Raw genomic sequence first — 15,009 nt, 5'->3', positions numbered from 1 at the left:
CCATACATACCGGTACACAATAAAATCCTACTTATCAGGTAATTAGATCATGAAACAAAACGTTTATTATCTTGACCTGTAATAAGAAAACTAACATGATTCTTCTGAGTTTAACATTTAAGTTTTGAGTGCCACAGCGTGCTAAAATGATATGGATATTTCAAAATGGAAAGGCCACGTACTCTAATGCCATTCTCCATTTTACAAGGTGATCAATCTCAAAGTTCTGAAATATTCCCTATAAGCTCAACAGGAAAACAGAGCATGGAGATGAGTTTCATCTTCCTTTTTTCTCTTGAGAAAACAAATTTGCTCATTTACAAGACATGATCAATTAATTCAATTTTGGAAACTGCATTTTAAAACTATATGTACACGTTTCTTCTTTGGGATTGAATACACTCTCTCTTATCCTGTTTACCATTGTTGAATTATCATTACAAAATGAATAACCATTAATTATTCCTCAGTCAGGCAATTACTATTTCTGTACTGTTTTAAGTTCACCTGAGTCTAAAGCATTTCGCAACCCACGCCACTGTCTTTCAGTACTTTGATTATTTACAGATGTAGAAGTATCTGTTGTGCTTGTGCAATACTTCTAGATGTTTACATGGATATTCAGTTGATATTTCATACAATTCCTTTTTATACGCTCGTCGTCAAACGGGGCGTATCATTTTAGGGCGTTATCTGTCTGTCCGTCCGATATGTTTTCCGGATTTTTTTCCGTAACGGATGCATATATGCACGGCTTTGAAATGTGGTCACAATTTCTCCCTCAAGAAGCGCAAGTTTCAGCTGGATTGGTGCACTTTGACCTACTTCAGGGCTAATGGTACTTTTTTCATTATGGAAACAAATATTACCCTGAAATTTAGTCATAAGCTTCCTCTCAGATAAATACAAATTGAATTTGCATTTCAGCTGGATTAGTCCGTTCTTAACCTACTTTTGGGCTAAAAATAGGTCACACAGCTTTCTGGACCTTATTCATTATGGATGCAGATATTGCCCTGAAATTTAGTCACAAGCTTCCTCTCGGAGAAATACAAGACGTTAGTTCAGTTTGCATTACAACTGAATTAATTTGGTCTGTCCTTGACCTACTTTCAGGCTAAAAGTATGTCAAACACTTTTTTTCCATCATCGATACAGATATTGCCCTGAAATTTAGTCACAAGCTTCCTTTCGTCGGAATATAAGTTCACGTTGCATTTCAGCTGGATTGGTAAGTCCATCTGTGTTAGTTGATGGTCGTGTTAATCAGACTTTCTCCGTACGAATGCTTTTACAACGCTACAATTTGGTCACAATTTCTTCCTCAGGAAGCGCAAGAGTGAGTTTGCATTTCAGCTGGATTAGTGTACCGTGACCTACTTGAAGGATAAAAATAGGTCAAACAGTTTTTGGACTTTTTTTCATTATAGACACAAATATTGCTCTGAAATTTAGTCACAAGCTTCATCTCGGAGGAATATAAGTTCAGTTAGCATTTCAGCTGGAGTTGTGCACTATGACCTGCCTTAGGAGTAGAAGTAGGTCAAACAGTTTTCCAGGTTGTTTTCTTTATGGATAAAGGTATTGCCTTGAAAGTTTGTCACAACCTTCCTCTCAGAGAAATACATGATCAGTCCACATTTCAACTTAATTGGTGAACCATGACCTACTTTAAGGCTAAAAGTAGGTCAAATAGTTTAGGACTTTTTCTCATCATAGATACAGATATTGCACTGACATTTTGTTCCACCTCCCTCTTGGAGAAATACATAATCAGTTCACATTTCAGATAGATTAGCACAACATGACCTACTTTAAGGCCTTTCTATTCAGACTGTGTGTGATATCAATTCAGAGGGCTTAATATGCTTACAGGTTGAATTTCACTGTCCGATGGCAATACAATGTACTGATTGTGGTTCTCTTATTTCTCCTTGACAGAAACAATTTAAAACTCAAGCTCTCAGAATTCTTTATAAATAATATTAGCAACATGATGTAACAATACAAATATATACCATTACAATGTAAGCTTGGAATGGCACATGGGTTAAAAAAAATCAAACTCATGTTGGAATTTTATCATACAAATCCCTAAATATCACAGCAGGATTTATTATTGATGTTGAAATAGTAACTTCTCACAAGATTATATACAGAGACACACGATCCAAAAAAAAAAATACATTGTATGTATTGCATATGAAAACAAGATGTGTTTGTGAAAGACATATGCCCCAGATAATGGCCAATTCCAAAGATGGCCAAGGTCACAAGAACAAATATCTTGGTACCAGTAGAAAGATCCTGTCACAAGAAATGCTCATGTACAATATGAAAGCTCTAATATTTACCATTTAGAAGTTATGACCAATGTAAATTTTTTAAAAAGTGGGTCAAATGTCAAGGTCAAAAGGTTTAGTACCAACGGAAAGGTCTTGTCACAAGGAATACTCATGCGAAATATCAAAGCTTTAGCTCTTACTATTCATAAGTTATTAGCAAGTTTAAAGTTTTCAAAAAGTAGGTCAAACTCCAAGGTCAAAGGGTAAAAAATATTGGTACCCACGGAAAGGTCTTGTCATAAGGAATACTCATGTGAAATATCAAAGCTTTATCACTTACTGTTCAAAAGTTATTAGCAAGATTAAAGTTTCAGACAGAATGACAGACAGGACAAAAACAATATGCCCCCCCGATCTTCGATCTCAGGGGCATAAAAAACATAATGATGCACATGGAGAATATGTTCAGATCACTCGAGATTCACATGAGCACCAAATAATCCCTTTACCTTTAATTTAGATCTGTTTGGGATATGTATATTGTGGTTGAACATACTTGATATACATGTAATATTGACAGCTTTTGAAATGTTCAGTACAATGTTATTAATATTTTACTCAAATATTAGGTTGAAGAAAATGAGATGTTGATAAATGAATTTCCAGGCTGGTTGATTTCAATAGGATATAACTCGTGCGAGTGTTGAGTTTCTATTGGCTCCCAAATCACGGCAGGGGAAGGCTGACTGATTTGGATACTAGAATCGCTATATGCTGCTTCAGCTGACCAAAATAAAAATAAACAAGTTGAGAACATTGAAGATTATATATAAATAAGCAAAATATACGATATTATATATATATATACTATATAAACAATTTTTCTGATACATACGAGTTTCCATGATTTCTGTGGATATTGCAGGAATCGGTCGTTCCCTTCTCCTCCTCGCATGGCGAAGTTTACGAATGGCGTGGACGACCAGAATAATTGTGATTACCATGATAACAGCAAGAATGGCAACAGTCACGGCAGTCACCGTGTCCCTGGAGGAACGCCCATCATCCACCCGGGGGGCTGGATAGCCCCGATTGGGGTTGATTGTACTAGATGGGGTAAGAGTTGTTGATGTGAAGGGATCATTTGGTGCGAATTTGTCATTTACCATGTCACTTATGAAATTGTTATGTTTAATAGTATTTTCTTCGCCGCATGCTTAATGGTAAGTTTACCAAACCAATTCCATTTCAGTCACCTGAAACATATTTTTAAAAAAAAAAACGTTTAATACAAAGAAATGAAGTTCTTTTGAGATTGCAGTTATTGAATTGTTACATAGAAATGTTGAGTGGCAATGCTTTGATACACTGATGAATACTGTTAATGTTAAAAAAGAGAAAAATAGGAACATGTGACCATGTCTGGTGAATACAGAAGACAATGGATCTGTTGTATCTTGCTTTCATGCAAGAAATTCTGCATGGTTTTACTCTGTGTGCAGGCCTGGGGTCAATTACATAGCAATGTAATGCACTACATTACCATTACTTAGAAAATTTATTGACATTACCATTAACCCTATTTTGAAATGTAATGCTTCACATTACACAGTACTTGAGAATTACTGCATTACATTACATTACACATTATATAGCATACTGATATTAAAGAAAAATTATTTCTTTATTATGATCGATGAATTTAAAATTTAGCACACAGAATATTCATTAATGTTAGGAAATGCATCAAAGTTATAATTCACTGCATTTGTTTGTCATCAATGTTTCAAAATCAGAAAACAACTGTCTGGTCTTTTTGTTCATAAGTTGAAAAGTCAATCATAATTAATATAATGAATTAATTTAAATCTCCAAAATATCATCAACTATTTGAAGTAATGTAATGTGCATTACACTACATGTATGTTAATTTCTACAAGTTATGCATTACATTACCATTACTTGTAATGCAAAAGTGGCCCATTACACATTAAACCCCCATTTACACTGAAATTAGCTGTCATTACATGCACATTACCCATTACCCCAGGCCTGTCTGAGTGATTTTTTTTGTTTTTCAAACTACTACCCCTCCTTTTGAATTGGGAAAAATTAGCGACATTTTCCTCAAATTGGGAAAAATCATTCATAGTAAATTAAAATGGTAAAGATGCATAAAATAATCAAATAACATTTTTGTTTGTTTGAGGTTTATTTCATATGTATTGGAAGTCACACCTTGTATAGATATCATTTACTTTTTCTAAAAAATACTTATTGTCTAATTTCATAAAGAAAAAAACAAATTATTAATTTACCAGCATTTGTACCCATAATCTTGTGAATATTTTATTTATAATCAAGTTTCCACAATGTCTCTCCTGTTTGTATTTTTCGGATTTTAGTAAAACCCTATACTGTTGGCCACTTCCTGTTATTAGCCTGACCCTACATATAATGGTGGTCAAACTAAATTGTCAACAATATGGCTTAATGTGTATCTGGAAACTATATACTTCGCTGCATATCTGCTTATATGGATGCCTCTATTGTTTTACATATTCTTTACAAAACTTTTTGCATGTACAGTGGTTTGGAGAATAAAACTGAAGAAAAAACGTATTTACTCTTTGTTAGCAATATACGGTAACCTTTTTTTTAAATGGCCTAATTTTCCTAGATTTGAAATTGGGAAAAACATATATATATATAATTGGGAAAAAATAGCTAATTTTAGTGAGGGGAAACAGCCGAATATCGGTGGCATTTTGGCCCCAAAAAAATCACTGTTGATGATTGATTGTATTATTGCTTCACGTCCCACTCGAGAATTTTTTACTCATATGGAGACGTCACCACTGCCAGTGAAGGGCTGCAAAATTTAGGCCTATGCTCGGCGCTTATGGCCATTGAGCAGGGAGGGATCTTTATCGTGCCACACCTGCTGTGACACGGGACCTCGGTTTTTGCGGTCTCAACCAAAGGACCGCCCCATTTAGTCGCCTTTTATGACAAGCAAGGGGAACTGAGGATCTACCTATTCTAACCCGGATCACCATGGTATCACTGTTTTAATATATCTTTCTGTGCAAAGTTGTGGCCCCGAAAAGATGTTTCAGATTTTTACTGATGACCTTGACTTAAGCCAAATGACCTTCATTCAAGATCTTAACAAACTGTAAATGGTCATAAGCAATATATTTGTGCCAAGTATGTCTTCCTAACATCTGTCTACTATTATAAAGATGTGGGCCAAGACAAATTTTTAACTATTTCTTTAGTAATGACCTTGTGACCTTAATTGGTTAGCACTGTCCTTTGAGTTCCTAATTATGATCACCGCATATATACTAATTTAGGAATGCTCACACGTACAAGAGAAAAAGAAAGTATCAGCCATACAATAGCAGATAAGATGTATAAAAAGTACAATCAACAGTGCACAACATATGTTAATGGAGTAGATTTAGTGTCACTATTTATTACAGCTAGATGTGGTTTATAATACATTGTACATGTAAATAACTAAGTCTTACCAATTGATATATATATATATAGATATAAAGCACAAACAAACAATTATAACACCCAACCTTACGTTTACCCCTAGGATCTAAATGATACATGTGAAAATCAATTAATTAATATATAAAGCACCAAATAATCACAACTAGGTACTGAAAATTTTCGCCCCAGCCCGGGGTCGAACCAGCGACGTACGGCACCCACCGCCTAGCAAGATTGTCAAACCAGTGCGTAAGTCCACTCGGCCACAACGACTATAGATATATATATATATATATATATAGCTCTAGCTTTTATTTGTATATATAAAATTATGATCATCATAATGTTGGAAATAAAATTCTTATTTCACCCATAATAATTTTTGAATTGATAAAGATAATTCTAAAAGGAGAGAAAAAATAAATCAATAAACACTTGTGCAAGGAGCCAAGTCCTACATGTAAATACTAGCCTAATGACTATGAAACAAAATAAATGTACCTTAGGATTCATATAAGCTACTTTATAATGTTAATTTTTAATTTTTCAAACTCACTGCCGTAAGTAAATACCGAATGTTTAGCTACCACGACCATGCACCTGGACATTTACAGGTGTTCTATAGAGTTTTGGAAGCTTAAATTAGCTGCATTTGTACCTCAATTTGTCCTTAGTTTTATATTAATTTTCTGAATTCGTCATCTTTCCAAATACAGGCATTAACTAATTTTAAAATAAATCCAATATTAATAATAAATAAATATTTCAATGGATATTTCCTTACGCACGATCAGAAAAAACCCTTGCTACACAAAGCGATCTGACCAGTAAATTGTGCGTAGGCCTATATAAATCTTTTGACGACTGATGACAGATGAGCGAGTACAATTTAAAACTCTTTGAGAGCACTCAAACTGTTATAAACGCAGTGTTATCACATTGAACCTGTCCGATATAGAATTTATACATAATCAAATGTTTAGATACAGATCATTGACCAGTCCATACCTCATTACCTGTGTTGTTTTGGCGGAAATTGAAGTGAATTGCCACCTGGCGGACAGGTAACGAAGCATGACTTGAATTCAAGGGCAGCTATGTTAACTGACAGATAAATAGAATCATATTACCATACATTTACTTTAATTCAAATACAATGTAAGTGTACATAAAAGCACAATACAAGCAAAAAAGAGGCCGATCCCCATCCGACTTTTTAACTTTTTCGATCGGGTTCGATATTTGATAAGGTTTTAAAACATAACAAAAATGGCTGCGAATGAAAATAGTCTAATCGATGTTGGAAGCTTAAAGGAATTTTTAACCACAGAAGTGAATACATAAAATTATATAACAAAATTTCAATGAAATTAAGCACTATATTCCACTTTAGCCTCAAGGAATTCTGAGATTGTTTAAAATGTATCCACTTTTTTGTAGTTTTCTTGTTGCATGGTGTGCGACGGCTACTACAGCCATAATTTTGGACAACCAGTCTGCAGCACGTGCCATTTGTTTTTGTTCTCGTCAGACATTGATATTGAGGATGGACAACAGGAAATATTCGTAGAGGTGGTATGATACCCCAAGTATACAGATGGATAGCTAGATCTAACCCCCTCCCCCTTTTTTAAAAAACCAAATCAGCACCCAATGATTTGAGGGCGAAGCAAAAAGTATGATTTGAAAGTAGTATTTATATCCATAACATAATTTTTAAAATCCAAAGATGGTCAAAAGTGTGAGGACAGAGCTCTGTCAAATCAAGTTGTAACACGACTTCAGACATTTAGTCCACTTATTCATTGAACGGGGGAAACATATAACACATTTTATGTTAACAGTGCATTGTGACGTCATATTCAGCATAGGTGTTAAGTAACACAAACATGGGAGGCATGGTTCGATCGGAGAGTGACTACATGATTGAAAAAATATGGTCTACATACTTTTACGGATTTTATCATTCATAACAACTCAGAACGACGTGAACTTCCATAGACGAGATTCAAAATGGCGAAACACATGTCTGCATGCTTGCATTCAAATTGACGTCATTTGATCAAAATTTTCAAGTTCCAAGGGTATGGTTTAATTTTTTTAAACATTGTATACACATGTTACCTATAGGGAAAGCTCAGCTTATGCCAAGTGGAGATGCCTATTGTTTCTCAAGGTCAAAAGTCAAGGTCGTCGTAGCAGGATACAGACTGAACTGTTAGGACAAGAACTTTCAAACTTGGTACACATACACCTTAGCTAAGTGAAAATATTACATAGAGAGTACATAATTTGTCTGTTTTTATGATGCAAAGAAAGTACATGTATGTCACACCCTGATGATTGCTGATCAATACAACCTGAAGTCAAGTTCTACAAATCATGGTGTAAGAAAAACACCCTATATTAGCTTTTCATGGGCATATCATGTACCGTGGTGGTACTTTTGTTCATTACCATGTGCTAGCATTTGACCACATATCAGACTGCATGCAAACACCATTTAAGACCACTTTACAGGAGTACCATCATTAAAACCTGACGTTCTGTGGGGAACAACCCCCAATATTTAGTTCTACCCAATACAGATACAAAATTCCTCAGACATGGACTTGCTGACATTCTATTATTTTAACCACTATGAATTCTACAGACTTTTGGAGAAAAGAAAATGACAATTTGTATGCTTACCTATATCATCAAAGGTGGGAGAGCAATCCTCTGAATGTTTTACTGTTTTACAGAAAGATGATTCAGATGCTGACTCTGGCAATGAAGAACCGGGGGTTGAGAGTGATTTTTACACACAAGAGGCCCAGCGTCCCACTCTGCGAGTTAAACCAATCCCCCACAAACAGGACAAATTGGCAGAGAGGATTTCCCTTCTTACAGTTAGCACCAAACAAGACCATGTACCAGAGGGACTGGTAGACTCCATACCTCCAGAGGGTATATCAAAATCTGACATTGTCTTCAATTCTACTTCCTGATTCATAACTTTTCTTTAAAGTTATGTTTGTATTTTGTTGAGTTGTAGATTTCATTGCTAAACCTTTTCTAACTCAAGTCATGAGCAAAAATCTCATTAATGTCTCACAAATGGATTTGAAATTACAAATGTAATTTGCTTATTCTTGGGAAATTTTCATATTCACATTCCTTTTTTGCCTACATTTGAGCTTTGGCTTACTGGGAGAATAGAATTGTTGGGGTGGACATTAACATTTAATATCTGATTGTCCAACGGACAAGTGCATTCTAAAATTTATTTGTCCAAACATGATTTTAATGCCAGGGAAATCGATAAAGGGTAGCTTTCTTACCATTTTAGGGGCCTCCGTGGCCGAGTGGTTAGAGCATTACGCTCAAAATCACATGGCCTCTCACCTCTGTCGGCACGGGTTCGAATCCCGCTCGCGCCGGTAAGTGAGAAAGTTTTCCAGTTTACTTTCGGAAGGTCGGTGATCTCTTCCCAGGTACATTGTATCTGGGTTCTCTCTTCCACCAATAAAAACTTGGCGCCACCATATAACTGAAAAATTGTTGAGTGTGGCGGAAAACATCAAAACAATCAAAACAATCTTACCATTTTATGTTTAGAATCTAGATAGTTGAGAGTTTTGTAGTTTGTTGGAGTGATATGTCTATAAAGTTTGAAATTTATTCATTTCAGTATGGATATTGAAATACTATGTGTATCTAGCCCAGTATGTACATTGACCTACCCACCTATACTAGTCTTTACTATGTCACATGGGGCAGAGATAAGAACTCTCCACTATTGCAGTCAATGTACTAATTCACAATTCATCATGTTCATAAGAATAAACTATACTTGTTGAGGTAGTAAGTCTCTATGGAGATTTCACTTCCATTGATGTAGACTTTGGTGTTTGACAGAGTAACTTTAGATGGGTTGAATAGCATGGCCACCACCTCTAAACTCAAGAGTGTATACCTATAGTATAAACCCTTCACTATTGTACATATATATACTATAATTATATGTTTTGTAAAATATAAGCTAAAGTCATTTTATACATACTTGAATCTCAAATTGTATGAACAATGCTAATTCATGATTGTGCCAAATAGTTCCTGACATATGACTGCTAAGTTTTGAATAATATGCGAATATTCCTGTAATGAGGGACACCCATATAATTCATGTATGTCAACATTTAATGAATAAATTTGATTATTTTTCCACTTTTCCAGTTTTATAAAATGTATTGATTTTTTACCTTTGCAGTTTTATTGGTGGTATTCAAATATCTGGATGACATTTCGTTGTGGACAGCAGGTCGAGTTTGTACCCGATGGAGGCAAATTCTGGACGGTGAAACAACAGATGCTCAATGGAAGGAATCCTGTAAGCTGAGGTGGCCATTGTTCTATCCTCAATACAGAGTTAAAAACTGGAAAATAATCTACACCAAATTGTAAGTTTATAGTTCTGGAATTTCAAATGACTGATTTTAATGTAATTAAATTGCATGGGAAGACTTTGTTGTTTGTTTATGGATTTATTTGTATGTCCATGTTTTAGGTTGGAAAGTTCACCATGTAAATATTGCTTAGAGAGCATGATGCTACAGGTAAGTCAATTATCACTGCGCTAAAGTAAATCTCATGCCTCAAATAATGTCAAAAAACTTTATTCACGTCAACATTTTTTTTTATTCAATGCAACAATTTTATGGTTTGTAAATTTGTCATACAGTGATTAAGTAAATTCATCAGCTCAGATATATGGGTGTGAGGGCATCATTGTCACGGGAGGATACCGTAATATCCAGGTGAAATCCGTGTGTCTGATTGGGTGACTACACCTGGGTTTATTCCATGTTACCCGGTTTCTTCCATTTCAACAATATGAACCCTTCAAAACTTAAAATCACATGTAGGAGCTTTGCCATTGTTCATATTATAAAGCCGTAATGTCTTTGGAAGAAATTAATATGAAGTTTTATTCGGATGATTTTGTCCCAGTAACAATGTAATTATGAAGAACATAATTATGACAGATAGAGAATATCTTCATTTCCAAATAAAAACTTGGTTTACAATCACATGAGAAAACAGTGTAGACTAATATAGTCTTTTCACTACAGTAGAGTTAACTGTAAATAATTCCACTGAATGTTATATATTGAATACATTGTATGTTATATCAGTTTAACACATATGTACCTTGAAAAAAAAAACCCCACAACCATGTCGCATGTAGATATACAGCTCATTGATTAAAAATATTTGTATATATTTATAGAGCACGCCACCAATAGAGGAAAATTCATGGAGACACAGGAGGTTACGCAGTGAACTGAAGACCTTAAAGTCTGACCCCCCTGAGGGCATTAAGGCCACGCCCTTAGACAGACACTGCTGCCACTGGCAAGCATCAATAACTGGACCACAAGGCAGCCCATATGAGGGGGGACTTTTTCTTTTGTACTTACAAATACCACAGAGGTAAATGAACTCTAGTTTACAAGAGGTAAATCTGTGATTTTAAGTGGAAGAGCTTCATAAGATTTGTAATACTGTCTAAGTACACTTATTTTAGGAAGATTTCATATATTAGTACCTTTTGCGATGAAGTAAGATTACTGATTTATGGTTAAGCTTAAATATCAAAATCTATTCACATTTGTATACATTACCAAACTTAGAAATACCATACTGTGATTACATCAAATAGTGCATCAGCTTGAACTGTACTGAATTTCAAAATTCCTAAATTAAGTACCCACACAATATTTTATGTCTCCAAGATTGAATGCATATTTGTTTGTTTTCCCACAACTTCAACCTTGACCTTAACTTTTGAAGGAATAGTAAAGGCCATTTTGTTTAAATTTTTTAAAAGAATTAAATTGAGATCAAATGACTTGTACAAGTCATTTTCTGTAATAATAACAATTTTATGCTTATATCTGCATTTATTTCCAAGATTTCAACAATTATAGTCTTCAAATTATGTCCTCTGAATTTTTGCTTCCTGGACAAAAATTTTATCTGCTATATAAGCTGGCTCCTAATGTATTCATTTCAAAGTTGATAAATATCCTTCACTTATTTTTTTTTATGATATTAGAAGGATTTATAAGGTGATTGAGGGGAGAAAAAATCGTCAAAATGAGCTATATTATCTCTCAAAACTGTACAAAGACTTCTTGTCTGTTTACGGCAAAGGTTGAGGTTTCATGTGTGAGGGTACAGGAAGGTCAAGAGTTGAACATGAGTTTGTTACCATCTGGGGTGATCTGTTTTATCATCTTCTGTCAAGCATACTGAAGTTTCAGTTCAAGGAAATTTCACCATTTTAGTCATACATGCATGTGCATTCTTTTTGAAATTAGATGAAATTGTAAAGTAAAACATGCCTATTTTGAATACACTTGTAATGAATTCATGCTTATTTGAAAGTGAATTTTATTCACCAATGAGATTAAAATACCAAAAATTGTATTGGATATAGCGAAATTTGGTTATAACGAATTGTATTTCGCTGGTTCACTATAACTGTAAATCTGTTTAAGAATGATGCTGATTGTTTTTATATTTTCAGTTATCCTATGAGACCTCCAAAAGTGAGGTTCATCACCAAAATATTTCATCCCAACATCAGCAGACATGGTGATGTGGGACTTGACTCTATTCATCACAACTGGAGCTTAGCTTTGACAATATCTAAAGTTCTGATCAGCATTCAGTCCCTGCTGACAGATCCATATTGCTTTGTGTGTATGGAACCTGTGATAGGAAAGGTTTATCAAACACAGAGAGAACAGTTTAACAAAGTGGCACGGTTATGGACATGGAAATATGCTATGCATGACTTTCTGTTTCCCATGAACATTGATTTAACTGCCGATTGATGGACCAGTGCAATAATGTTGATGTCTCGTCATTGTCTTTCCTAAATAATGTTGCTTATAGAATGAGATTAATGGTGTTCAATTTCAATTTTAGGATATTTTGAAATTATTTTTCTAGCTGAATTTATGAGAAATACTATGTTTAAAAGTGTTGTGGCTCATTTGGTGCTTAGTCATTGCTCAGCTCTATAAAATATGGGGCAGAACAGATGTAGGGGTCCTCAGATCAGTAAGAAATAGAGAGTGTTGTGAGGATTGATGCACATAGTAAAGATATATTGCTCTGATTGCTATTAAATTAAGTCTACTAATTTGAGGGTTTGAGGGGGAAAATGATACAAGCCGTGTACTTTTCATACGCATGTTATTGTCTGCCATAATGTTTATGTTGCATCAGATCAATCTGATTAAGGGGTACTTTACAGCGTCATAATGACTGACTTCCTTAAAGTCTTAAAACATGAATGAAAAAATAAATATCAGCAATATTTGTTCATTCATTTCGAAAGTCATTGCCTAAATGAGTAGCTCAGTTGGTTAGGATGTCGTCTGCTCAACTGAAGATCAACTGTAGATTTTTTCTTTAAATATTACTTTCTACTAAAACTGTATGGTTTTGACTAAATAAAGTAAATTTGAAAGGTTTCAGTTTTAAAATATTGTACATATCCTCCATTTTTATCCAAATAAAATTTCTCTGGTGTAGCATTAAAGTCAGATCTTTGATCCACTCCTGTAATATCATGTTGCTTCATAATATTACTGGAATGGATCAAAGATCTGATTTTAATCAGATTGACATCATATATAACTGCAATGGTTAAAACGGTACCTTGAGTTAGAACATGATCACTTTAAAATTTCAGTAGCAACCCTTGAAAAGATTATTCTTTCAAATTACAGGCAGGTTTTCAGTATGTTTAATGCAATGTTAATGTTGATTAAACACTTGCATCTTTTACTTGTATTCTCTCCACAGATCAAAGATCTAGAGAATGCATGAGCTCAACATATACACTGTACACTTATTTATTACCTAAAATTGAAATTCATGTTCCCTGATGCAGTAATGCCCAAGAATCTCTTAGCTTAGATATATTTCACAAAAGAAGTGCATAATTTCCATTATATGGTGTAAATATGGTTTTATTTATTTCTTTTTCTGTGTCTTAAAGGCATTTTAAGAAAGTGTGTTCTATCTTGCAAATTTGGACACTGTTTAGATATAATGTTCATTTATTGAATTAAGCTACTGGACATGAACCAGTTGACTGTTGTTTTTGTGATTGTGAAATGATGTTAAACATTAAACAATGTACATGTAATACTGATACATGTATGTTGCAAACCAAAGGTTTGAATATTTGTGCATTTTCAGTGCAAAAAGGTCATTATTTATGTAACCCAATTCTCACACTATTTATTAAGGCTTCGGAGTAAAAAACTGAATTAATTCCCTCTTTTGAAATATAGTTTAATCAAAGAAAATGTGTTTATTGCCACCTAAACAGAAGTATATGGGAACATCAGAATATCGCATATTTTTATTAAAAAGAGTCGTACAAGAGAAAATACCAGCATAAGAGTTATTGCCCTTGACAACATTTTTTTTTTTTTACAGATAATATAAACTTTTCAGCATCAAATAGTTTACAGGGTTTTTTTTTATTGTACACAGTGAATAAAATTTCTTCAGAAGATTATATTTCTATCATGCACAAAGTTTGATTGATAAGAGATTTAGCAAAAATCTATGATGTCACATGAGAGTGGAGTTACCTTAATGTAATGTGATGATTTGCTTTCTTTATATTGTGTTGACACCAAAAGACAAAGCAAGCTTACACAAATAAATTTAAAAGTGTAAAAAGGTCAATTTTAACGCACTTTAGATCAATAACAAGCACTATGACCCCAGTTTTTTTCTGTTTTTATAATTTCCATTTCTCTGCAAGATTATTCATATAGATACAGGCAACTGTTTGGCGAAATCAGTATATGATTAAGACTTAGAACATATGATAACAAAGTGGATTAATTTAGTAAAACATACTCTCCTGTCAAATGGTTTTGGTGCTGTGTGAGACTGTGTTAACTCCATCAATATAAAAGTATTTTTGTGTAATTTGAACAGAGGCTGTCAAACTCTTCTTATTATAAGCATTGCTGCATGGAAATTAGTACATGTTTAAATTTTGATAGATTTTCTTAGACTGTTAAGAACTTGCATCTTATCTTTTTGTGTATTTACACAATAAACTATGTTCATACAAAGCTTAGTCTGTTTAGTTAACTGTTATGTGAGAATGATAATATCATTAATATATTCCTTT

The 15,009-nt window shown here is 34.0% G+C and overlaps 1 protein-coding gene and 1 long non-coding RNA gene across 6 annotated transcripts; one reads left to right on the top strand and one right to left on the bottom strand.

The window, feature by feature from the left end:
• Positions 1 to 1,960: 1,960 nt before the first annotated feature.
• LOC125663803 (uncharacterized) lies at positions 1,961 to 10,055 on the bottom strand. Of its 4 annotated transcripts, none has more exons than XR_008799817.1 (3): positions 10,037 to 10,055; positions 3,181 to 3,541; positions 1,961 to 3,068 (listed from the first exon to the last, which is right to left on the bottom strand). It is a non-coding gene; the product is annotated as an uncharacterized LOC125663803 (long non-coding RNA). The 4 variants fall into 4 exon arrangements; XR_008799814.1 differs by lacking the exon at positions 10,037 to 10,055 and adding an exon at positions 6,801 to 6,990; XR_008799815.1 differs by lacking the exon at positions 10,037 to 10,055 and adding an exon at positions 6,809 to 6,959.
• LOC125663802 (uncharacterized) lies at positions 7,030 to 14,950 on the top strand. 2 transcript variants are annotated; one of them, XM_048896175.2, is made up of 7 exons: positions 7,030 to 7,124; positions 7,233 to 7,364; positions 8,537 to 8,741; positions 10,045 to 10,234; positions 10,342 to 10,390; positions 11,065 to 11,267; positions 12,367 to 14,950. In XM_048896175.2, the coding sequence occupies exons 1-7, from the start codon at positions 7,062 to 7,064 to the stop codon at positions 12,674 to 12,676; spliced, it is 1,152 nt and encodes a 383-aa protein (XP_048752132.2). In that variant the 5' UTR covers positions 7,030 to 7,061; the 3' UTR covers positions 12,677 to 14,950. The 2 variants fall into 2 exon arrangements, with proteins under 2 accessions (XP_048752132.2, XP_048752131.2); XM_048896174.2 differs by having other exon boundaries at positions 7,233 to 7,367.
• The last annotated feature ends 59 nt before the right edge of the window (positions 14,951 to 15,009 follow it).

This window comes from Ostrea edulis, chromosome 1 (assembly GCF_947568905.1).
Source record: "Ostrea edulis chromosome 1, xbOstEdul1.1, whole genome shotgun sequence".
In the NCBI taxonomy this organism is placed as follows: Eukaryota; Metazoa; Mollusca; class Bivalvia; order Ostreida; family Ostreidae; genus Ostrea; species Ostrea edulis.
Note: the sequence above shows the minus strand (reverse complement) of the source record. Positions and strands in the feature narration are given on the sequence as shown.

What these genes read in the sequence shown, in the direction of transcription:
- LOC125663802 (XM_048896174.2), top strand. Translation starts at nt 7,062, where the DNA reads ATGGCTGCGAATGAAAATAGTCTAATCGATGTTGGAAGCTTAAAGGAA. An exon ending in AGACTCCATACCTCCAGAGG is followed by an intron (nt 8,742 to 10,044) that starts GTATATCAAAAT and finishes TTACCTTTGCAG; the next exon opens with TTTTATTGGTGGTATTCAAA. An exon ending in TACTTACAAATACCACAGAG is followed by an intron (nt 11,268 to 12,366) that starts GTAAATGAACTC and finishes TTATATTTTCAG; the next exon opens with TTATCCTATGAGACCTCCAA.